We start from the raw sequence: 25,589 nt of genomic DNA, 5'->3' as shown, positions 1-25,589 counted from the left end.
TGGGGGTTTTTTTTTTTTTTTTTTTTTTTGAGACAAGGTATCACTATTTAGTTCAGGCTGGCCTTGAATTCACTCAGTCCTCCTGCCTCACTCAGCCTCCTGAATACTGTGCCCCACCATGCCAGACTTTGTAATCTTAGAAGAAGAGAAGGCCTTTGTATTTATGCCTCACAATCTAGAAATCAACAACCAAAATTCAGCAGCTCAGTAGAAATATAGAGGACATATGCAGTTCACAAGAAAAGAAACATGAATGACCCCACAAGTGTATGAAAGATGCTCTCAGCCTGACTCAAGTAAGAGAAGTGCAAATTAAAACTATACCAAAATGCCATTTTCCATCAATTTGACAAAATTGACATAAATCTAAGAGTTTAAATTCTCTTGGTGAGAGTTTGAGGAAACAGACCCTGCCATGCATTGCTTGTGGAAGATAACATTTGGCACTATCTGGCAGCAACTCCACTTCTGGGAATTTATCCTGCCTCATACAGGAGAAATGGCCTAAGCACAAGGTCATTCGTGGCAGTGCCTTTTGAAATAGCAAAGAACTGTAGGGGAGCATTACTGTCTCTGTGTTTAGCAGGAGTGTCCAACTGCTGCCTGTGGATTGCACACCCCTGTGTTAGAATCAAAGTATCTTTAAAAGGAAGTTTTGTTACTTGTATACATTAACTCTATTATATATTTAATACACAGCCCAAGACAGTTCTTTGCTCGTGCAGCCCAAGCAAGCCAGGTGTGTCCAGTGTAAAGTTTGGTCAGGCCTATGCAAGTGGAATACCATGCAGTGTAAGAAGTGAGCACTCCTCCCTGTATCTTTACTATTGCTAGTAAAGATAGCAAGAACACATTAGGAACCATGTTTTGGATAAAAAGGCAGAAATGCAAGTAGGTATTCCTACTACCATATTTGCAGGAAGACTCTGGAAGAACAGATGTTATTTTGAAGTCTTGAATGAAGAGCGAAGGGACAAGCCCCCCTCCTGCCTTCCTCAGCACTGGGATTGCAATTGTGCACTGCCATGCCTACCTAAAAATGACTTTTTATTGTTGTGAGTTATACATATAAAAAGTGCTCATATTGTGGTATAACTGTCAATGAATTTTCACCAGCTGGTGTCCCTTGTGTAGCTCACACTTGGCAAGCCTCCCTTCCCCAGAGTGACTCTTATCCTGACTTCTAGTACTATAGATTAGTTTTTGCTTGTTATTGACTGTATGTAATTGAAATCATATGTTATGTTCCCTTTTGTGTTTTGCTTCTTTTACTCCACATTATGTCAGAGATTTGCTTATGTTTGTGGCATGTGGTTGTAGATTTATAATCATTCTTGTGTAGCATTCCATTGAGTAATAACCACCACAGTTTATTCACTGTCCTGTTGATGGAGTGTATTTTCTAGTTTGGGTTATTATGAGCAGTGCTGCCATGAACATTATAGAGCACATCCTTTGGTGAGTGTATGGATGCATTCCCGGAGGGTATGCCTCCTTGGAGCATGCTGACCTGTGAGGAGACATCCGGGTCATAAGTGAGGCATGTGTTCAGCTCTAATAGTTGCTCTTCTTCATCCCCCAAAGTGGAGCCAGTTCTCGTTTCAAGCTGGTAATAAACCAGTTTTTCATGGTTTAGCAGTCATTTTCATTCTAACAGGGTCCTTTTACCTCTTAAAACCCTGAAGCAACTCAAGAGTCTGAGGCAGGAAGACCACAAGTTTTGAGGCAAGCCTGGGCAACTTAGTGAGATGCTGTCTCAGAATTGAAAATGGATGGGGATGTAGCTCCATGGTAGAGAACTTCCCTAGTGCACCAAAGGCCCTAGGTTCAACCCCCAGTACCACAAAACAGAATAAACAACCTTGAAAAGTAAAGTCAGGTCCAGGTACAGCCAGTGCCTCAGTCCCTTCCTCTCTGCCCAGGAGCATAGAAGGTTTCAGTGAGGGCCTTGGAGAAGGAGGTGCCACCTGTGAGCCTTTGCTTTCCAGACAGTAATGTGGGTCTAGGGAACATGTGTCCCAAGCAGGTGAAGGCTCCTGGTTTCTCCCAGCAGCAGCATGGTGGCCATGCTCAGAGAACACTTACTCTCTATGGATTGTTAGTGTTTTGCTACTCTTGTCTTGCAATAGTTCTGCAAACAAGAAGAGGTGCTGTTATCCCTCTTTACCACCAGGAAGACCCCGGGGTGATAAGGGACCCTTTGAACCCCATTGTACCTGAGGGTAGAGAAGGGGCATTTAAGCAGGGCCAGGGCTTCTCTTACAGTTTCCTCTGAGTAGATGCTTCCAGTTTGGTGCAGGACTGTCCAGCAAAGACCTGTGTAGACTGGATGTGCCCCTGGCTGTGGCACTGAAAGGGTTGTTCTGTTAACCTCTGTGGACTCTGCACCATTTTATTTACACTTGCTTCAACTCCTGCAGACTTATCTAGCCAGGGTGTCTCATAACTGCTACACTATATAAATCACACAGCTGCAAAATAACAGTTCGAAAGTACACCAAAGCCAGTTATGTTGTTGGGGAAGAAATTGGCAATTGACACACACATAGAGATGAGCTGAATGGAAGTAAAATAAAAAGTTTATTTTATCAGAAAAGGGTCGATCACATTCAAAAAGGCAGTGCCAGTGATCGACCTCCTGTTGGTTTGCAGCTTCCTCTTTTATAGGTTTTACAGCTATGATCTCATTTAGGTAGTTACATTTCATTTCCTCAGTTCACATTTCCCATGTACAAATTACAGTAACAAGACAGTTCACTTTAATGCAGACATAACAGTTCCTTGTAGTTAGGGAGTGTACCTTAAGATTCCACTAGCTATGGATGTCCACTTCATGGTCAGTGCCTCCAGTGTCTGTTAATTTTGAACTAAATAAAGCAGATTGCTATTAAGAGACAGAAGAAGCCATTTTACATTTTCCTAATATTTTGTAGGTTTTTAGATTATTTACAAAAGTTTTCTGTATCAGTGTAGCTGACAGAGATGAAAAGTTCCCTTCCTAAAAATCCTAAGAAATTATTTCTGGCCAAGGGGACATTGTACTGGTCACTCTGGGAAGTTTTATCATAATACTGTCAGGGAGGCTCAGAGAACCAAATCCCTAAACTAAATGTGCTCCACCTGGGCCTTTCCAGGTGACCTTTGGGGCCCCTCCCACTGACTGCCAGTCACATAGACTTGATGATGAGGTTGTCATTGAATGGTCCCTGAGCTGCCAGCGCCTACACAGCCTGGCCCCCCACACTGCAGTGTTGGGCAGGCTCTGGGCTTTCATTTTCTCCCCTCAGTTCTTCTGTCTGCTTTTTAGGACAAGGTCCCCACGCAGGCTCATCCGCCACAGGGAAGCCTTGTAGGCCCTCTCCATCCTGTGAAAGGGATGCCTGAAGCTTGGAAATGAGAGACTCAAGGAATAGGACTTTCCTCTCCACTAAAACATGCCAACTTTGGGCATGGGGGCAGGGAGGATTTTCCTCTCTTGGTGGCTGAGTCAGCAATGGGCTCTCTGAGGAGTCCTTTATGGGCCAGGCCCTGCTTGCCAAAGTGCGTGGCCAAGCATCCAGCTTCTTTCCCTCCTTGAAACACACAACTCCCTTTGAAGTACTTCAGGGGCTCAAAGGAAGTTCCTGGGGTGAAACCAGCTGCTACAGTGGGGCAAGTGTGGTGGGGGAGGGATGGAGTCCTAGGAGAACATGTGCCTCCATGGCAACTCCCCACCACTCCCAAGCACTATCTTCGTTCTGTGAGCCTAGGAGAGGGTGACTCACTGTTCGCTGCCCTTCTCCTGGACTTCTATGGTAAAGAGTATGCTCAGATTTTCTGAAAGGTTCCCACTGAGTGGGACGTACAAATCACATGGTGAGTATAAACTCAGCTTTTGCAAATAGGATGGACCAGGCTATCATACATTGAGGGAAGCCTGGAAGGTGCATGGCAGGTGCTCAACCTCCCACCTCACCTTCATATTGGCCCCTGAGTTCTGTGTTTCCTGTTTCAAGGTGAGAGCAGAGTCTCAGAGGTTCTGGCACTAGCAGATGTAGAAATGGGGACTGAGCCTTCATAAAAGATTTATGCATCGACCCACTCACCCAACAAACACTCATCGATACCTTCAGTGTGCCAGAAACACTGTTCAGGGCACTGGGGATTTGTGGCAGTGAAGATGGGCACCTGTGCCTGGTGGAGCTGAGAGGGTAGTGCAGGGAGAGAAGCAATGAACAGCACATGGCCAGGAAGGCTAGCATGGCAGGTGGAGAGCCAGAAGCAAAGGAGATGGGAGCCTCAGGGTGCAGGTGCTGACCTTGGCCTCATAGGTCCCACAAGGAAGAGTTGAGATCAGGAGATGATAGGGAGCTAAGAGCTTCCCAGAAGGAAGACTAAGAAGCCCATACCTCCTTGTCCGTTGTGGACAGTACGGCTGTGGATCTCCAGGCTCTTCCTTCCTGGAGCTGCTGGGCGGGGCCTGCTTACCGCTGCAGGACTTGTGACCAGTGTGGACATCTGTAACTGGCCTGAGTCCGCCTTACCAGGCCTTTATTGGAGCCTATTCTTGGGCAGATTGGGCTCCCCAGGAGAGCTATTCAGAGGCAGAGCTGGGCACAGCAGGGGCTGCAGCACAAAGGCACAGGCGGCTGGCCCTGGATGATGGCCCTGGAGGCATCTGCATGTGAAAGGCGCTGGACATTTACTGCATCCTGTCTTGGGTCACTAAAGCACATCTGCCAGTCAGCCCAGGCTTGGCTGGTCTTTTTGGAGCTGGCGGAAGGAAGCAGCCTCATAAAGCAATTCTCTCCCCAGACTGCCTACTCCTTGCACTGCGTGCCTGGCCCACAACTCAGCATTTCTGGTGATTCCTCTCACTACCCAGTATGACCGGAAGCCTTGATGACTCTTAAAATGCAGGTGCCTACCAAGCAGGTCTTTTTTTTTGGTGGGGGGGTACCAGGGATTGAACTCAGGTCCTTGCGCTTGCAAGGCAGGCCACTGAACCACTGAGCTAAATCCCCGGCCCCAAGCAGGTCTTGAAATAGCAAGGGACCAGCACCAGAGGAACTTTAAGTCTAGCTGGTCCTCAGCCTTTAGGACCTTATGCTCAGCTGCCCCAGCACCATCCAGCCTTAGGGAAGAAGGTCCCTGGAAGCAGCAATAATAATAATGATAGGAACTGTGGGGCCAGGCTGGAACGTCACTTGCAGTGCCTCATCTTGTCCTACCTGCAGACCGGCCAGCCTGGGGCCTGGCATGGTAATACTGGGGAGGGCCTCTTGGTGGGGTTTGCTTCAGCCAACAGGAGCTTTCCTGGCTCAGCTGGGACCTAGGACAAGTGGTGTGTATGGAGAACATATTGTCCTTGTGGGGCTCTTTATTGTCAGGTGAACAAGGTTTTCTTCAGAGATGGGGTGGGGGTGAACCAGCACAGTGTACCCTTCATCTCGGGCTCTGTTTGTTTTTTAATGTCAATGTTTGAAGTTTCATAAGATAGGTGGCTTCCTTCTTGTAAATGTCCCTACCAGTGCATGAATTTGATCGGGTTCCTTCCCAGTCACTGCCCCGGAGTCACATAACTGGTCCTTCAGGTGCTTATCCTTTGTTTTTTCTGATTACAAGCACTGTTCTCAGTGGTTTATGCTGTGAAGAGTCTCAGCCCCTCCTGAGCACAGTTCCCCATCTGGGAGTGGAAATGTAAAGATACCTGTCAAATTGTTACAGGGATCCAATGTGAACATGTGGACAAAGCCAGGCACTGGGTGCTGTCATTGTGTCCCCCACTGTCCCCGCACTCCTGGGAAACCTGTCAGACTGGGCATCCTTCAACATTTTGTCCCCATGTTCTCTTGTTGGCTTGAACTTTGCCTTTCTGCAGGTTCACTGGGCAGTATACTGTGGACTTTCCCCATTGCCCCTACTTCACCCCCGAAGCTGGCTTCTTGTCGGACTGAACCTGCCTTTGGAGCCAAAATATCCAGCCCCCACACTGGGCTTATCAGATATGTGGTTGTCATTGTCAGTGCCATAGTTATCACTGCCTTTTTTTTTTTTTTTTTTTTTTTTTGTTCTAGGGATCAAACTCAGGACCTTGTGCTTGTGAGGCAGGTGCTGTGCCACTGAGCTAAATCCCTGGCTTTGTTATTTGCAGTGTGCCAGGTGCTTCCTGTGTGTCTTTTCAAAGCCTTAACAAAGGCCCTATTCTGTAGCTATTGTTGGTATCTTATTGTGCAGGTGAGGAACCTGAAGTTGGAGAAGGTTAGGTGACAAGCCAAAGGTCACACGGTAGAAGTGCGTCTGCTTCCTGACCCCAGCTCTCACCATGGGATGCCTGGCACTGGATTGGCCTAATCTGGTATTCAGGGACAACTGGCTGCTGGCTGAGTTTGCAGGACCAGGGAGTAGGAAGTGTGCTCTTGGGTGCCCACAGTATACTCTGAGACACCCCATATCCCTCAGGACCACCAGTCTCTCCCTCTGTGAAGTGAGCTGCTTAGATTAGAAGATGCCTGAAGTCACCCTTTGGAGAGGAGACCATGCAGTTGATTCTAAGTTGTGTTCATTAATCATTATAAAATCAATGTCCCAGTTCTATCATGTCCCTTTGATCTGAGCTTTGTACATTGTAGGCTGAGGTACATTGTAGAGAACACACAGAATGGGTGTTCTTTGGGTAGGTGAGGCAGGCACAGGTATGGAGAAACTGTGCTACATGTTTCATAATTACCCTGGCTTGAAGCCTGTCCATGCCTGCTTGACCTCATCACCATCCCATTGAGGTCACTGGCAACTGGCGTAGACTGAGACACACAGCCAGGTCCAACTACTGCGTCTTTTCTGTTGCTGCTTCTATCTAGACTTTGGACTCTTGACGACACAGGGTTGTGTGCTGCTGCCCAGAAATGTCCAGTGGAGCAGAGGGAGGCCCCAAGTGTGGGACCAGCTGGCCGCCTACCTGGTGGGAAGGAGCAGGAGGAAGGTACATCAGGCCATGGTCAAAGCCTTTTGCCGTTCAGGGTCCTGTGTGATCCCAGCAAGAGAAGGGTCATGGTATCTCTTCCATATTCACCTTGACCACGTCTCTTTCATGTAGCCCTGGGGTGCCAGAATGCAAGGTACACGGCTCTCTTATTTCAAGGCTAGCACTCAGTACCCCAGGAGTCTGACTGTAAACATTTGGCTACAAAGGACATTTGCAGTACCCTAACTGGGAAGTCAATACCCAGTCCCATTGGCAAAGCCTTTCTGTGGCTGCTAGCAGCACAGGCAGCTCTTGACCCCAAGCTGAGGCTGTGGGGAGCAGGCACACCCAAATCAGTGTGGCTGTCCCTTGGTTATGTGGATAACTAAATTTTTCTCCTAGAAAACAATGTTGCCTTCTCATGGCGCTTCTGTTTGACCGCCTGTTTTTAAAAAATTGGGTTCTTAGAAGAAATAAGCACTTTGAGGATTTCAGTTCTTCAAATAGGTGTTTTTAATCTCTGTTGCTGTGTAAAGGGGAAGCAGCCAGAGACGTTGAATTGGATGTTGGCTGGCACTGCTGAGGAAGCACATTAATAGGGCTACTGAGTGCCTAGGGGTAGGTGCCACCTGCATTTGTTTCACTGCAACCCTTAACAGGCTGATACTATCCTTTCCCCTCTCTGAGGACATTGAGGCATAGAGCTTGTATCTCTCTGCTCCATTCCCATCTCAGTAAGAGGGAGCCTCCACCCCACACCAGGTGAGACCTGAGTTGTGCTGCCAGAAGACATGAGAAGAGTGGTGGTTAGAGAGACAGAGTGGATGAGGGGAAAGGCCTCTTACCCTCCCCTTCTTCCCAATGTGAACTTCTCTGTAAGGCCAGTGGGCCAAGTGGGCCCATCAGATCTAGAATTTTCAGTTACTTAGGTGCTTCTCCCAGTAAAAGATCCCCTGCACTGGGTACTAATATACCTTGGGTGGAATTCTAGAGGGCATCCAGTTGACCTCAGTGCCAGCCATTCTCTGGTAGTCTCAGATCCCTGTGAACCCTTGAGCTACCATTTCCCAAATTTGAGCTTTACTTTGTGGATTAGATAGCACATCAAGCCTGCAGACTGCCACTCCAAGCCCTCTGATGCCCTTTGAGGGCCATGACCCCCATGGCCTTGCTCAGCAGCTCCTTGTAGTCCGGTAGCCCTTTTAGCTCTTTTGGCCTCTATGACACTGGCTTGGGTGCTGCCTTCCTACAACCCCATATGCCCACTCAGGTGTCCATGTTGGTAAACCAAGGCTCTGGTTACTGGGGACATGGGCTGGTCATGTACCTGGATGTCCCAGAACTCTACCAGCTCAACTACTCCTGGGACATCTGCTCCTGGGGTACCAGGCATGGTGGGCAGCTGAAGACATAACTCTGGGAGCCTGGAGCTGTTGGGGGATGTAGAGAAGGAAGTTCTGACAATCAGAGCTTGACTGGAGGAGGATGGACCCTGCCTGGAGCAGGCCAAAGGTCAGGCTTCCCTAGGGAAGGGGCACAGGAACCAGGCCTTAGGGAGCATAGAATTTTACTCAGGTTGACTCAGGGCCTCTGGGTCAGAGAAAGGTGACAAATGCTGGGAGGGTAGTACTGTGGGAGAGGCCTAGGCTGCTATTTCCCTGGCAGCCTCCTGGCCCCTCTGAGGGGAGCTCCCTTGCTTCCCAGTTTCCCAGCCCTTGGCAAGCTAGAAAGGGCAGGCTGTTGAGCCGTCCCAAGGTCACTCAGGATGTCCAATAATTGTCCTAACACTTTACCTGCCATGGAACAATAACGAGAGGGTTTTCATTATTTTCGGGTGAGCGCTCCTGGCAGATGCCGACAGCCAGCAGATGTGTAAAGTCCGAGGTGATTTGTAAGGGACCGGCTCATCTGATTCACGGTAATTGCACTGGGCAACGTTGTCACTCAGGAGCGTGTCCTGGTCTGCTGAGATGAGGTAAAGGTCAGTTCATAGATCCAGTTTGGCCCCAGGAAGTGGGGGCAAACCCCACTCCCATGTGGCTCCAGGGGGGTTATCATGCTGAGTGACTCAGAGGGGCTGTCAGGACAGCCAGGGCCCTGCAGAAGTCCCCCTCTCCCCAGGGTTCTTCTGTGTCCCATCCCAAAGTATAACCTGCCCTAGCTGCAGGGACTCTTGCACCTTTTTGGAAGCTCTGCCATCCTAGGCTTCCCTGACATTCTGGAATTCTTGTGTTCTAGGCCTCCCGAAGTCAAACCTGTGACATTAACAGTAGGCCTCATTGAGAGATGATGAGGGTTTCTTTCTTCAGCTGTCTTAGTCTGCTCCGGCTGCCATAAATGGATAGGCCTCATGGTTTAAGTATCAGATAGTTGGGTTTTTTCACAGTTTTGGAGGCTACAATATAAGAGCAGGGTGTGAGCATGGTTGGTTTCTGGCAAGGGCCTCTTCCTGGCTTGTAGGCAGCTGCTATATTGCTGTGTATTCACATAATCTCATTTTTGTACAGGCACACAGGGAGGCAGAAAAGGATAGAAGGGAGGACAAAAAGAAAAAGCCAGCACCAGTGCACTCAGGTGTCTTATAAGGACACCAGTCCTGCTATATCAGGGTCTCCATCTTCTGATTCTTTTTTGCCTTAATTACCTCTTCCTCTAGGCTCTGTTTTTCAGATACAGTCCCATTGGGGCCGAAGGCTTCAACATCTGAATTGACAAAATTCAGTTCACAGCATGGGCCTTTTGAAATCTTACTATTGGTGTTTGTCCCCCTATATTGCACCTTCTTCCCCCAAAGTGCACACACAGGTGCAGTCCACACACGCCTCTGCAGCTTTAGGATGCCCTGGAACAGAGTTGGGCCTACTGGCCCTGCCCAGGGCATGGTGTTTTCATTTGAGGGTTTTTTCATTCCTGGGCCTTTTGCCCAGACTTGCAAAGGCCTGCACACACACCACAACAGACAGCTGTGGGCACGTAGATTTGTTCCTACAAGCTGGATGAGCTGGGTTGTGTCTGTCCCCAGGACCCTCCACTTTCTCACCTCTGGAGTGAGGGTGACATGCCTCATAGGCCTGATTACTCAGTGGGTGGTACTTAGAGAGGCCACCTGCCAGCCAGATATCCAGCCCTGGGGATGTGTGTGAGCAACAACAAACCACCTTCTTCTGCCCTCGGGACATGAGGAGAGATTAGGTCACAGACACTGAGTAGAGACATTGTGCTGCTTCCTGAGAGGCAAGACTCTATATAATGCCCTGTTGATACTTTAGTATTTTAATAATAATAGTGATCACATTTCATTTTTAGTACTTTAGGGTGATGAAGAGAGCACCTTGGAGAGGAGCCAAGAGATCAGACAGGGCCAGTAGTGGCACATCAAAGAGGGCTTGATCGGTGGCATGAAAGAACAGTACGCAGAGGGAGGGCATTACCCATGCATTGCTTACTAGGTTTTCAGAGATGGGCTCCACTTCTAAGACTAGTACTTGGATTTGGAAAACATATTGTTTAGACAAACTGATGTTGCTATTTCAAGCGTAAGTATCCCGAAGTGAGTTGTGTGATTTACTCCTTTCCATCCACATCTAAAGTTGTGTGTGGAGTGACAGATGTGAGGCTCTGCCATCTCACTGCGACACTGATTGTTCACTGTTCTGAGAAGGTCACATCATCATTCATTAGCAATAATTAGTCCCCCAGGACCCCCTGCACTTCTTCGCTCAACTGCTCCATTAACTTGGGTGCATATCACACATTCCAGGCACCAATCAATGAAGATTTACCCATAATGTACAAGGTGATGCTATTAGTTACAATGTATTAACTGCTCCATTTAAAAATAAAAAAACTATCTTTATGAAGGGCAATTAACCAGTAAGTGTAATTGATCATTCATAAACCTCTGATTAGGAAAGACAAATAATAAGAAAGGGATGAATCACCTGATCTGTGGAAGAAGGCATGTTCAGCATCTGGGTCTGTGTTCATTCTGCTGTCAGTTGGTCTACAGATTTCTTCCTAAGTCACCTGGAAGCTCCAGGCCTGGGAGGGTCCAGAGGCTCCCTGAAGCCTGCTTGTTTCTACTGGGGCTTGGGAGGGGGGCTGCAGCCCCAGGGACAGCCTAAGAGAAGCAGCTTGTAAGGTCATTTAGACTTCTCCATCAGTTAGTCATTCAGCAAACACTTACCGGGGTTCTTTCATGCTAGGCACTGGGAATGGCATGGAGAACTGGATGGAGCCCATCCTTTAATCATCATTGAGGGTCAGGTTGTATTAAGAGTCCTCCCTTCCATGCCAGTAACAGGCAGATGCCTGGCTCATCCCTGTCCTCTTCGTGGTCCTTTACTCCAACCTCATTTTTCACTCCATCTTCCATTTCCCCAAGCTTCTGGCATCTTTCCACCTATAGGTTAGAGCCTATTCAACAACCTTCCCACAGTGGTGGGCTACTCTTCCTCTGAGTGGCCTTCAGGACTTTTCTGGGCCTGGATATTCTAGGATCCTCCTCAGAGTCCTCACAGGGGATATGAGCCCTCTCCTTCAGCAGGACAGCTCTGGGAGGCACCAGCTTCTCTTCCCCACACACACTTAGTCCTAGGATCCACATGGTAAAGTAGAAATCAGCCACATTTCCAAGTCTCAGCCTCAAGAGGAACAGAAATCCCTGGACCTTTCTGGGACTCAGTTTCCTCCCCAGAGTAGGATGAATTGGTTGAGTTGAGCTTTTGGTAGGGTCTTACCCAGTGGAGGCTGATTCCAAGTTACAGTTCTGAGCAACTGGATCTACTCTGTATGTCACCTCTAGACTCCTTCGACTGGGGCCACATCACAGTCACGATGTAAACACATTCCTCTTCTATATGTGTGTTTATTAGTAAATTATAAGTTATGCAGTTAAGACTTATTAATGTAGTACTTAGCTTATTAAAAACCTAAGCTTGAAAGGAGATATGAAGAGTCAGAACATCCTCCTGTGGCTTTGGAGGCCAGGGAGATGTACGAGTTTAGGGACATGTGTGAGAGCAGGGCCAGGTAACCGTTAACATTGGTTGTGCTGGGTTTTCTTAAATGTGCCTTCCTGCAGCTGGGGTTTTCCCTGTGACTCCACACAGCAACTCTATGCCAACGCCAGTTATGAGCGCTGTCTTGGCAAATCTAAATTTGTCCAGGCCCAGTTGATCTGGGCCAGGGAGCCAGTGGGGGAGGTCCCAACTGCCACCACCCTACCTCCAGCCTGTGCCTCCTCTGTGTGCAGCCTCCTCCCCGAGGCTGGGCCCTTGCTGGTGGGCACCAGGCTCTCATTCACCTCTCCTTACACAGATGGGCCTTGCCCTGGTTACCTCCCAGTGCCCACTTTTCCTCTCTGCCTTCCCTTTACTCTTGGGTAGTACCTTAGGTCCCAAGGATCTCAGCTTCAGGGTTGCTTCCCCATGGAGGCCAACCCTGACTTTCCACTCCAGCTGGCATTCTTCTGTCTTTTCATTCTGTTTGTATCCTTCTCAGAGCCTCTCCTCAATTGCAAATCACCCTTCCCTTGGAGCCTTCTTGTTTGTTGCCTGCCTCCCACCCCACACCATGGATTGTGACCTGTAGAAGGGGCCTTGCCTATGTTCACAGCTGCAGTTCTGTGTGACTGGCACACAGTAGGTGCTCATTTATTATTTGTAGGAGGGTTGAAGGTCATCCATGTTTGTGACTTTGTGTGCTGTGAACTTGTCCCATGTGTTGCCCGCACGGAAAGGATAGCAGTGCTGCTGGCAGTTCACCCTACCTTGTTGTTGGGTTTACATGGGATTGGAGTCATCTGTCCATTCCAGAACCATCCATCTACCAAATGACTATGTTGGCAAACCTTCCTCACTGACAGCAGTGTAGGGGGCCTCAGCTTCGGCCCCTCTGCCTTTGCCCTTTTTGGGACACATGGACACGTGGTCCCATGATAAGGAATGGATATACAGAGCACAGGTGCAAAATACAAATACTAAGTGTTATAGAAAGTCACAGAGAAAGCTCTGGACATTCCTCGTAAGGCCAAATGGGATGATGTGGTGGAAGGTAAGGGCTGAATGGGTCTTGAGGTGGGGGTAGGATTGGCACAGGTAGAGAGGTAACACGTCCTGGGCTGAGGGTGTGGAGTATGTCCCAGTTAAGGGCACAGGAGGAGAAGAGGGAGCCCTAGGGAGTTCAAGTATGTGAAGTCTAGACAGGATGAATAGGAGGCTCTGGGACATGATGTGTAAGAAGGGTTCTGCCCCAGTTCAGAAATCCCAGTCTGAACATACCTGGGGTCAGTTAGGGCCATCCCAGGGACCCTTACTGATCTTCTCTGCTCTGGGACTAGATCATTTGCCCTAGTATCTAGGTCCCTTTCCCAGAGTCCACATATGCTGACAACACCCTCATCTGGCATTTCCTTCCCTCAGACTGAAGCAGTCCCACCTGAAGGTGAGATTCTGTACCAACGAGTCACAGAAGTCCCGGGGAAAGCTGGTGGGGTTGCTTCAGCGGCTGGGATTTGACATCTCTGAGGGGGAAGTGACTTCCCCAGCACCAGCTGCGTGCCAGATCCTAAAGGAGCAAGGTCTGCGGCCACACCTGCTTGTCCATGATGGTAAGTCTTCTGGGCCTTGGACTGTGTGGGCTCCCAAGACGAGATGGAGGCAGGGAAAATGGCTTGTACTCTGACTGGGACCAACCACAGAGAAGAACATTGAGGTAATACCTGGCTCCTGTCATGGCACTTATGGACCTGTGGGATTCAGACCTCATGGGGCTCCCTACTGGAGATGAGTTGGGACCAGGCCACATTTGTCCTACAAGTTCAGCCAGAGGGTTGTTAAGAGGCCAGTTTCAGATGGTCCTGAGAGGGAAGGTTTAAAATGGCATACTGTGACCTGCACCAGACCAAGGAGCCAAGGAGTTGCCTGTGGGACAGAGTTCTAGTGCCTGTTGAGAGAGAGTCAGATAGTGACAAGACAGAACAAACATGGAAAGCTAGATTGAGGTTTGTATCTTTCTAAACTCTGGCACTGTAGCCTTGAACAATGATATCCAGCCTTGCTCTTTGGGGGCAGCTTGACAATGGCTCTAGGGACAAAGTTTGCATCCTGAGTTTTTAGTATGAATGCAAGACAGGGACTCTTTTGATTTTCAATGGGAAAGTTTTAGAGGCCAAAGCAGAAACAGCAGTATTATAAGTATCCTAAATAGTTAAAAAAGAAAGACTTGAGCAGTGCATTAGAATTTAGGATGCTTTTCTTTCCTTCCACTGAGCATTCTTCCTTCTTTCCTCTGCATTTTATTTTTATTTTTAAAATTATAATGTAATAGTAGATATTAATAAAATATAAAAACACTTATTTCTGTGAAAAATTAAAACAAACTTTCATAACAAAATAAGTAGAGAATAAGAATGGTAAATATACTGTGCATCATGATCTTAAAAGAATGGCCAAAAATGTTACTGAGAGTACAAAAAAAGATCCTCTCTTACCAAAAGGAATGAATGAAAGAACAAAACTTTCTTCTCAGTGAACAAAAGAAACTAGTAGTATAAATGAAACAAAGTAGCATTTATTGCACTTGATTTTTATTTTTACAAATCACTTGGCAGAGGCAGGCTGCTTTTCTCCTTCCCAGAGCAGCGGTGGGGCTTTCAGAGGTGGAGGGTGCTTCCCAGAAAGCTCAAGGGTCAAATTCATGCCCTACTAACAGTTAAGGGCATCATGCCAACCTTTGGGGACCTGCTTCTCAAAGTCCTTTCTCTGTAGTCTAGGGCCCCTGCCAGTGGTCCTCTAGAATGTGGTCCTCATGGAAGAAAAGCCTTAAGGAATTATGTCTCCTTCGACTCCAGAAAAGAGTTACTGGTTATGGGAGTAGAAATGGAAGAGGCAAGGAGCTGAGGAAAATACAGCATTTGCCTCTATGGAGGTGTTAATCAAAGAACTGAACCAAGAGTGGGCAAAGCTTGAGAGGGCCGGAAGGGAAGTCAGTTGTCCTTACCGGGCTACCACCCTGCATCTGTGTTTCCATAAATAGACCTGTGTTTTCAGAGTTTGAATTTTTTCATGTATTATGTTTGATGGGTTTTCCTCTAATGCTTCATTTTGAAAAATTTTCAAACATGTAGCCAAGCTCAAGGAATTTTACTTGGAATCTTTTTATATCCACCCCTAGATTTCATCAACAACTCTTCCCTATATATTTATCCATTCTGCCATCCATCCATCTGTTATTTTTTTTGGATGCATATCACATAAATTGTAGTCATTGATATATGTCCCTTAAACACTTCAGCATATCATTAACTAGAGTTCAATATTTGTTTTAAGTTTATCTTTTGATGTAAAATTGACACACAGTGAACTGCTTAAACCTCAAGTGTACTTTTGCTGAGTTTTGACAAGTGACACCTGTGCAACCCAACCCCATCAAGGTACAGAACAGTGGTGGCGAACCTATAGCACATGTGTCACGGAGGGCTGTCTGTATCATTGAGAGCTCTAAAAGGTTTGCCATCACTGGTCTAGAACATCATTATCACCTGACATATTCCCCAGGCCCTTTGCAGCCAGGCCCCTACCTTCTTTCCAATAGGGACAATCATAATTTTGATATTTTCCATTATAATTAAGTATACCTATTCTAGAATTTCCTATAACTAGAGTCATGACAAGCCCCCTCCCCGACTACTCACAAGCTTGATAATTCCCTGGAACGGTGCACAGGACCCAGGAAGGCTGTTACACCAGGATTAAGTCTATTGCAGTGAAAAAACAGACTCGGCAAGGGGAGGAGACACATGGGGCAAAGGCCATGAGAAACCAGGTGTGAGGTCCCTTTGCCTGGGAGGTACTTAATTGTTTCAGCAGTGATGTGTGACAACACATGTGAAATGCTAGCAGGCAGGGAAGCTCAACAGGCCTTCAGCATCAGGGGCTTTTATTAAGGATCACTCATGTAAGCATGACTGGCTTTAGCTACTTGATCTCCAGAGAGAGATTAAATGGATACAGCATGGCCCCAGGCGTCAGTCATACAGACCCTCTTACCAGGCAGGATGCTGCAGGGCCCAGAGGTTCCCTCCAGAGCTGGTGGAGGGCTGGTCCTGAGGATAGGCCCTTTCTCAGATGTGCAGGATTTGAGCAGGCCAGGGCTCTCAGTCAGCCCTTTCTTTTACACTGGTTTTTTGTGTAAAAGCTTCTTTCACTATCATGTTTTTGACACTTACAAATTGTTGCATGTATCTGCAGTATTTTCCTTTCTGTTATAGAGTAGTATTCCACAGACTGAGCTACCAGTGTGTTTGTCCATTCATACGTTCATGGATACCTGACTGTTTTCTAGTTTCAGGCTATTATGAATACATCTGCAGTGAACACTCGTGTGGGTGGAGAAGGGTAACAGTAATGTTTTGGCTCTTGATGGGGATTGCATTAAACATTGGATAAATACCTAGGAGGAGAATTGCTGGGCTACAGGGGGCATATATGTTCAGTTTTATAAGAAATTGCCAGCCCTTTTCCAGAGGGGTTGTGCTGTTTTATACTCCATGAGCTGCTGTACCTGCTCCATGTCCTCATCATCCCTTGGCATTATCAGTCTTCTTGCCATTTTGTGAGTAGGTAGTAGACTCATTGTAGCTACTTCCTTTTTTCTTTTTGTAGTAGCAGAGATTGAACCCAGGGCCCTCATGCTGACCTACATCTCCAGCCCATGTTTTATTTTGAGACCAGTTTTCACTAAGTGCTCAGGCTGAGTTCATACTTGTGATTCTCCTGTCTCAGCCTACCACAGTGCTGGAATTATAGGCATGTGCCATCACACCCAGCACTACTTCTGTTTTGTTTTGTTTTGTTTTTTCACTCCAGAAGGTCAATATCTAATACCAAGAGAGATGGGAACATGTTTCTTCTAGGAACTGAAGATATAAAGGCAATGACTTTATTCTTGCAACTTTCCCTACATTAATTGAAAATGGAGGAGGGCAAGAAAAAGACCTTCTCAAGGGGGCTGATGAGTAGCTGGGTGGGGCGAGATCCTGCTCCTTCTCAGAATGTATGTGTCAGTGGCTTACAGTTTGGGGCCAGCCATGACAACCCTCAGGGTTGTGAGCAGCGTTGTTTCATCATGCTGCCAACAACCTGTGTCCTCCAGCAGATTTTTCCTCTTTGTTGCAAAGCTGTGGACTTCTTTTATCAGCAGTGAACTAAGGAGCCCCTGGGCTAATGCTGGTGTTGGGTTGCAGGTTCTTGGGAGTGAGTCCATCTCTCTTCTAACATGCTGTCTAACTATGGGGGCCAAGAAGTTCTCTACCTGTCTGGTGGTAATAACATCCCTTCCTTATCCACCTCCCATTGTAACTGTGAGGATCAGAAAGGAGTAGTTAGTACCTGTTAAAATTTAATTGATTTAATAAAAAGAGAAACAGACATTTTGTGCCTCTGAGAAAGGGGCAGGGCAGATATAACAGATGGGAACTGGGAGTAAAGTGTGTCATCCTTGGCCTTGATTGCAATCTTTTTCTCTCTCTCCAGAAATCCTCTCAGAATTTGATAAAATTGACACATCCAACCCAAACTGTGTCCTGATTGCAGATGCTGGTGATGCCTTTTCCTATAAAAACATGAATAAAGCCTTTCAGTTGCTCATGGAACTGGAAAATCCTGTGCTCATATCACTAGGAAAAGGGTAAGTCAGCGCCAGGGACAGTCATTTCCAGTTGCTTTGGATGATGCTTTGTGATTCTCTTGACACCTTTGTAGCCAGGTGGTATGAAATGAGCTCAGGGCAGCTTTCTCCCCTCTTCTTGCCTCTCTTGTTTTCCCTCTTCATTTCATCCTTCTTTCAATGATTTTTTTAAGGAAAACAGAATATTCTATCCTCAGAAGCTGATGATCAAGCTTCCGTGTGGATCCTCGGCTGGGAGGCGGAAGGAGGGGGCAGGGGACACCATTGCAGGAGGAGACCCTGTGGAGATCTCAGGGACCAGGTGTGAACTGTGCCAAGTTTGGAGTACAGGAAAAGTAGACTGGCCAGTATATAGCACAGGATATTGAAGAATGGTCGCGGGGGACACTTAAGCAGTGGCAAATTGGCTTGAGGGCTTGAAGTTTGCTCTGATCTGGGCTGCAAGTGTCTCTGATTGCAGAACACTGTCTCTGTGAATTTCTGATTTTGTAACTAGCACCTTGTCTGATCCTTCAGCACATGCCTCATCATCTGTGTTCATCTGCTTTCCATTCTGATGACACACACCTGAGATAAATCAACCCAAAGGGAGAAAGGCTTATTTGACTCACAGTTTTGGAAGTTTTTACTCTGTGGTCACTTGACTGCATTGCTTTTGGCCTGTAGTGAGGCAGCACTTCATGGTGGAAGGATGTGGTGGAAGAAATCTGCTCATCTCATGGTTGCTGGAAAGCGAAGAGAGAGAGTGGAAGCGGCAGTCCCAATATCTTCTTCAAGGACACGCCCCCAGTGACCTAACTTCCTTTCACTAAGCCCTGCCTCCCAAAGGCTTCACTGCCTCCTACAGCACCATCAGTGGGGGACCAAAACTTGGGCACATCAGCCTTTTACAGGACATTCAAAATGCAAACCATAATACCATCTTTTTTTTTTGGAAAGCGAAGAGAGAGAGTGGAAGCGGCAGTCCCAATATCTTCTTCAAGGACACGCCCCCAGTGACCTAACTTCCTTTCACTAAGCCCTGCCTCCCAAAGGCTTCACTGCCTCCTACAGCACCATCAGTGGGGGACCAAAACTTGGGCACATCAGCCTTTTACAGGACATTCAAAATGCAAACCATAATACCATTTCTTTTTTTTTTTTAAAGCAATGTTTGGTTATTTTTCCTAACATCTTTTCCTACTGCCAAGATAGAACATGTTCTTTGTAAAGAAATTAGAAAATGCAGGTGAGTAAAAGAAGAAAACTAAAAGGTATTTTCAGCCTCACTGCACAGGGAAAACAGTGTTAACATTTTGGTGTATGTCCTTTCAGATGGATCCTTCCAGGTAGATGTATTCACAGCACTGGTATCAAACTTGACCTTGTTTATCACCTGTTGTTAATTGTGCACCAAACAATTTTGTGAGTGACTTTGCACATGATGAGTGGGTATCTCTGTGACACAGTTATCCATCATGTGGCTGTCCTGCAGTTTAACCCGTCCTTGTTGGTGGACATTAAGGTTGTTTCTGATTTTCTATTATAGTAAAAGCTGTGCAGTGCAGCTTTGTACACTTAGGTGATGTCATAAAGGGCTGTTCCAGAGTGAATATTTTTGAGGTTCTTGATGGATGTCACCCAGTTGCTTTCTAGAAAGCTGTGCTAATTTACCCTGTCATCAACAGAAACAGCACTAAAATTTTAGATTCATGGGCTCTAATGTTGCAAGGACATTTTGGAGTCCCTATTCAGCTTCTCAGTGCAGGAATTCTGAGGCCTTCTCTGAGGAAGTATTTCCATCCTTGGTGCTTCTAGTGACTGGGCACTTACAGCATCTGGCTGCTGACCAGCTATTTGAGTAGACAGGGAAGGACCTCTGATCTGGCCACTGGCATGACAAATCAGTTGATGTGCACTCCATTTGATTGATTCTCACTACAGCCCTGGGAGCTGGAGGCAGTTGGGGCATGGAGAGGTAAAGTAAGAAGCCTTGGTTCCCCAGGTGAGCTGGTACCACCAGGAGTGCCACCTTGTCTAGCCAACCCTAGCACCTCTCCTTATCACTTCTAGATTACATTCTAGAGCAAATATTTGATGCACTGAAGATCTCAGATAATTTTGAGCGTGTGTTTAAAAATTGGAAGATTTTATATAATAATCCAGATTTCTGAATTCGTTTGAACAATCAGAAGGTCTGACAGAATTACACTCCACATTCCTGGATGCACAGCAGCTTGTCTGGAGCCAGTACTTTCATTGATTCCAGTTTACCACAGACCCCACCACTCCTTATTTGTCCTGTCTCCAAGCTTCAAAGTCAGTTACCATTTATTGTCTGCTGTTTTGTTTCTCTCACAATAGAGAGATGTATTTCATCCTGCTATGTCTCTATCAAAAATAGTCCAATGAAAGCTATTTCAAGAAAGAAAAGGTAGGATATATTTATTCTTAGAAACTAAAAATTTTTCTGTGTCATATAAATAAAAGAGGTTCTGCATAATAGTCAGTGTTCTCCAGAGAAATAAGAACCTATAGGATGTGGACACAGATAGGGAGATTGATTCATTGTGGAGGCTTGGTATGTTAATCAGCTTTGAGTTGCTAGGGCAAAATACCTAAGAGTAACAACTTAAAAGGAGGAAAGGTTTATTTTGGCTCATGGTGTCAGAGGTTTTAGGCCATGATTAGCTGGCGCCAAAGCAGGAACATCATGATGAGAGGGCATAGCAGGGGAAAATTATTCACCTTGTGTCAGGTTGGAAGCCAAAAAACAAGGAGTCAGGCAGAATGGAAGAGGCCAGGTACCGCTTATAGCGAACCTTTTAGAGCTTTCGATGATATAAACAGCCTGCTGTGGTACATGTGCCATAGGTCTGTCATCTTCAATGATACACCCCAGTGACCTAATTCCTCCAACTGTAGCCCACCTCCTAACAGCCCATTCAGCCGTGCACTCATCAGTGGATTAACCCATTAACATGGACAGTGCCCTCATGTAGTCACCTCTCTAGGCCACACCTCTCAACATTGCTGCATTGGAGATCCAGCCCTCAAAACATGAGTCTTTGGGGGGATGCTTCCTGTCTAAACCATAACAGGTATAAATCCAAAATCTGCAGAGTAGGGCTAGCAAGACAGACACTTAGGCAAAGCTCGAGTCCCAAGGCTGTCTGTTGGGCAGGATTCCTTCTTGCTCAGGGGCAATTAGTCTGCTCTGTTAAATCCTCCAGCTGATTGGATTTGACCCAGCTACAGTATGAAGGGTAATCTGTGTCCCTCAAAATCCCCTGATTTAAATGTTGATCTCATTCAAAAACATCTTCACAGAAATATCTAGAATCATTTGATCACCTGTCTGGTCAACTATGGCCCAGACACACTGAAATATAAAATTAAACATCATGGTCCCTCACAATCTTTTGCAATTTCAGTCACTAATATGAGACCCACCACAGTCCCTGGCTTGCTTACTTCACTCTGTGCTGGGGCTGTGAATACTGCATTTTTAACCCCACACCAAACAACAAGCAGAATGGAAAAGCTGTATTATCACTTATTTCTGTTAAAAATTTTCTTTAAAGTTGTCTCTTAATTATTAAAAGTTCTTCTTTCATATTATGGATAACAGTCAAAATAGGTATATTACTGAAAAGAACAAAAGGGATCAGTCGCTCTTGGCTATGTAATATTGCAACAGATGCAGCAGTAGGCCAGGGTTTAGTAAGAGATGAGCAGGGTCTCTAGCAGGTGAATTTTGACTTGGGTTATGGGGGGGATGTTTAAAAACTGGAAAAAGGACTTGACAACTTCAGTGAGATCACAGCTTCTCCAGGCAGCCCGAGGGAACGGAAGAAGCTGTTGTCGCATACTTCTTCACTGGAGGACCACCGGTGAGGGCATACTGCCACCGAAGAGTCAGGAGTGGTGGTGGGGCTGGGGGCAGGATTTCCTCGTTCTAGAAGTGGAGTGATTTACATTTGGCATCTGTTTGGACCCGAGAGTGGGAATTGGCTTTGTAATTTCTTCTGTCATGCCGCTGTCAGAAAATTAAGCTGTTTATGCGACAGACTATGGAAGGTTAATGGCTCTTCTGGGAAAGGTCAAGTGGTCATTTTGAAGGGAGGCTGTGCTGAATAATCGGAATCGAAAGGAGAATAAAGCATAAAATCAGATCTGACTGATTCTCCCTGCTTGTCCTGTTCTTTCTAGTATCTAAAGTTCCCCCTTTGCAGCTGCAACATGCAAGGCCTGTCCAAGGCTGCTGTAGACTATATTATGTCAGAAGCGAAGGAGAAGCATATCCAATCTCTAGAGTATGGAAAAGATTAAGTACTTTTATTTACTATACCTTTAAAAAATGTTTTTGCCAAGAATTGACCTTTTATTTTCCCGAATTAATAAAAAATAGAGAAGACTTGACAGGTTTTATAAAAACCAGGCCAGGGCTGGGTTAATAAAAGAAATATGAAAGGTCTTAATTTCGATTTTCTGGAGTCTGTGTTCTCTTTCGACTCTAAAGATTAGCATAACAAAGACAGTTTTGTTTGTGTATTCCAAGTTGCACCTTCAGTTTTTTCCCATCCAGGGCTAAATTTAAAAGCAAGAAAGTCCAGGCATCTTTCTTGTTAAAGAAAGATTCAGGGGAATCTGAGGCCATTAGAGTTGCACCCTGGACATCTCCTAAGGAGGGTTTTTCTAAACGAAAAGGGCTTGCTTCACTCTGCCTACTATTCCATCTCCTTCCAAGCACCCAGAGTTCTCAGCTCCAGACTACTGCACTGGTCACAATGGGTGGGTTTGTTTCAGGCAGTTTCCCATTGCTGCTGGGTAGGTGTCTCCAGTGTTTCACGTAGTCTTTCTTCACCACCAGCTAATTCTTACATGTCATTTCCTTAGGGAGGCCCTCCTTGTCCCCCGTGGTTCTTTCCTCTGGCCACCCACAGACCTCTTCATATGAGACCAAGGGGGCATGAAGGGCAAGGGAACAAAGGTCTTGGCCTCTGAGGGCCTGTTGCAGACCCTTTCCCAGGGCAATGTGGCCCACCATGGTTCTCAGCAGGATGCTCTGCGTAATTCCAAGATGGATCCTGGGCCTGGATGCTCCTCTCCTACTTAGCTTGGTAATCTCCTCCCCCTTCAGGGCTCTACTTCAACGTTTCTTCTGTGCAACACCCCTCTGTGTCCCTGCCCTCACCTGTCTGCTGCCGGCTCAAGCAGGGTACCACAGGCCATGTTCCTTTATCATGCCTGTGTCCATCCCTTTTAATTTGTTTGTGGACCTGTCTGTGTCCCCACTTCAGTGGGAATTCTTGGGGTGGGAGGGCCTACCCATGTTTGGAAGTATCTCTGAGTCCCACAACAGACCTGTGGAATAGCTGTGTCGGTCACTGGCTGAGGGAAACTGGCCCAACCAGCATCCTTCCCAGCCACCTATATTTCATCATTCACTGTTTCTTTAAAACTAGTGTGTTAGAAACCCAAAATATAAATACAGAGCAAAATAAAGGATAGACATAGGACATAGGGAGTTAGATCTTTTGTAGATGAGAAGGGGACCAAAAGTGGAGGGAGAGGAGAGGGAAGGATGGGGAGGGGAGGAGGATGAAAAAAGAATTAAGGAGTGTTATGTACATGTACCAGTTCCTTATGAAGAATGTAATCATTATGTACTGCAAGCATGAACAGATAAAAAAATTAAAATTGCAAAGAAAAAATTATTTTTAAAAAACCCTCTAGATCTGGCTAAGGAAATTGTCATAACAAAGTAGTTTATTTTGTTATTTTTGTCCATACCTCACAGTAATACATGAGGTAAGTTGTTTGTTTTCTTCATTTTGCACATTAGGAAATTGAGGCCCAAAAGTTTAAGCAGCCTAAAATCACTATTGGAAAGCAAAGAGAGGATGTGGATGCTGAAGTCAAGCTGCTTCATGTCTCTCTCTGTCTCATCAAATGCATTGTTAATGTCCCTAAATCTGAAGGGCAGGGAATAGGAGAAGAAAAACTGATGTGGATGGCAGAACACCAATAATTCTACAATCAGATCCCTGTCCTTCTTGAGTTTCATTGAACCCTGTGTTTAGAGCAGCATGGGAAAAGCCACCTTCTCTCCTAGTAGTCTGGTGGCCTTGCTTAAAGAGCCTGGGATTGGTCCACTACGTACCCAGGACCACGTCTGCCCCAAGGCTCACATGGCTGCCCCAGAAGGCCTGACATGGGGTGGACTGGCCAGGGTGTGGGGCTTCAGCTCAGCCCAGCTGCTGGGCAGCACCACAGTACTCACGGAAGTGATGCAACCATCTGAGGAGGAATGCTCCTGTGAGCTGAGCCCTCCCCAGCCTCCATCACATGGCATGACATTCCTGACTTCTCACAGAAGCATCTGGCGCCCATGAAACCTGGCACCTCGCTTGACCTCGGCTAATAGGCGATGCAGCAGGGTGATGTGGAACTAATGGAGTTTTCTTCTTTGGTCAGCAATTAGGGGTTAATTATTAGCAATTAGGGGTTTAACACATGTTCCTTGGGCCTGCTGTTCCTACGCAACACACAGGTCACTTATTTTCATCTGTGTTAGTAGCTGGATCTGTCTCTCCCCAGGGGTTCCTAGTTAATCATTGTGTGGGGTCCCTTCGAGGCTGGCAGCAGGGGCCACTCTGGATGGCCAGAGCTGCTGTCCCACTGGGCTCTGCTGTGCTGATCTCCATTGGTCACTTAAGATGCTATCACTTACACCCATGGCTCAGATCACCTTTTCCCCTCTGCTCTCTTCTAGACGCTACTACAAGGAGACCTCGGGCCTGATGCTGGATGTTGGAGCCTACATGAAAGCACTTGAGGTACTGACCCTGGCTCTGTCCCAGCCTCTTCAGGGCAACATGCTGACAGTATTTCAAGACTTTCTGGAGAAGAGGGCATTCAAGGAGCCTTGGTGGTTTCACAGCAGACCCTCCTGTTTGGGCTTCTAGCCATTCATTCCTTGGCTGCCTCCTCTGTCCCCCTCCCCACCTGCTCTGCCGATGTACTCTCCCAGCACACTCTCTGTCAGTCCTCTTTAACCGATGGCTTCCCTGTCTGTGCTGACCACTTGAGCCTCCTTCCTGACCCTGGTCATCTGCAGTACCTCATACTTGATTTATCCTTACTGACCTCCTCCCCAGTCCTTGCCTCCAGTCACAAGGCCATCTATGATCAGCCTCTGGCTCCACTCTCACCCCTGTCTCTTCAGCTGCCTGGGGCTCTTGTCCCAGGTCAGTTCTGGTCACACCCCACCCTCACACTGTAGTAATTCCTGCCTGCCTGTACTCAGAGGGGTGAGATGAGAAGATGGTGAGAGGTGAGGGTGGGGCCCTGGACTTCTCCTAGGTGGGTCTGTGATAGAACTAGAGGTAAGGGTTGGGGGTGAAGCAGACAAGTGAGTGGATTTGCAGCTGAGAAAGCAGACGAGAACCCTGGTCCCCTGGCTCAGGCCTTCTGGCTGTTACCAGCGCAATGCCTGCTATTGTGGTGGATGGGCCTTCGAGTGGGTGGCAGCCCTGGTGGTGGATGCTGCAAGCATCCCAAGAAGCCCCTTGTGGACTCATGATGTTCTTGCCCATGAGACATTTCTCAGGCCCACAGTGTCCCCTCTTGTCAAGGCCTGACCTTGGGGACACATTGAGGCAGTCTTTCCATGGTTGGATGGCCACCTGTTCTTGATCCCAGATTCATGCTGTGTCTCTCTCTCTCTCTCTCTCTCTCTCTCTCAGTACGCCTGTGGTATCGAAGCCAAAGTGGTGGGGAAGCCTTCCCCAGAGTTCTTCAAGAACGCCCTGCAAGTGTTGGGTGTGGAAGCCCACCAGGTAGGAACAGGCAGAACTTGTGTTTTTATTGTGAGAAATTTCAACATATGCAGAAAATGAAGAGAACAAGACAGTGTCCACCATGTGTTTCAAGACCAGATTGTTTTTTTTTTTTTTTTTTTTTTTTTAGGGAG

General features: G+C 46.8%; 1 protein-coding gene across 4 annotated transcripts in view; it reads left to right on the top strand.

The window, feature by feature from the left end:
• Lhpp (phospholysine phosphohistidine inorganic pyrophosphate phosphatase) overlaps window positions 1-25,589 on the top strand; it is a 124,967-nt gene that overhangs the window by 3,836 nt on the left and 95,542 nt on the right. For all 4 annotated transcript variants that reach the window (XM_010621305.3, XM_010621312.3, XM_033761369.1 and 1 more), the window contains 4 exons: window positions 13,366-13,553; window positions 17,479-17,632; window positions 24,390-24,453; window positions 25,363-25,455. In XM_010621305.3, the coding sequence (XP_010619607.1) occupies window positions 13,366-13,553; window positions 17,479-17,632; window positions 24,390-24,453; window positions 25,363-25,455 (499 nt within the window). The remainder of the gene's footprint in view (window positions 1-13,365; window positions 13,554-17,478; window positions 17,633-24,389; window positions 24,454-25,362; window positions 25,456-25,589) is intronic.

The sequence above is a fragment of the Fukomys damarensis genome, unplaced genomic scaffold, assembly GCF_012274545.1.
Source record: "Fukomys damarensis isolate Sample0158 unplaced genomic scaffold, DMR_v1.0_HiC HiC_scaffold_8, whole genome shotgun sequence".
Lineage (NCBI taxonomy): Eukaryota > Metazoa > Chordata > Mammalia > Rodentia > Bathyergidae > Fukomys > Fukomys damarensis.
The sequence above is the reverse complement of the archived record's forward strand: the minus strand, read 5'-3'. Positions and strand labels throughout refer to the sequence as shown.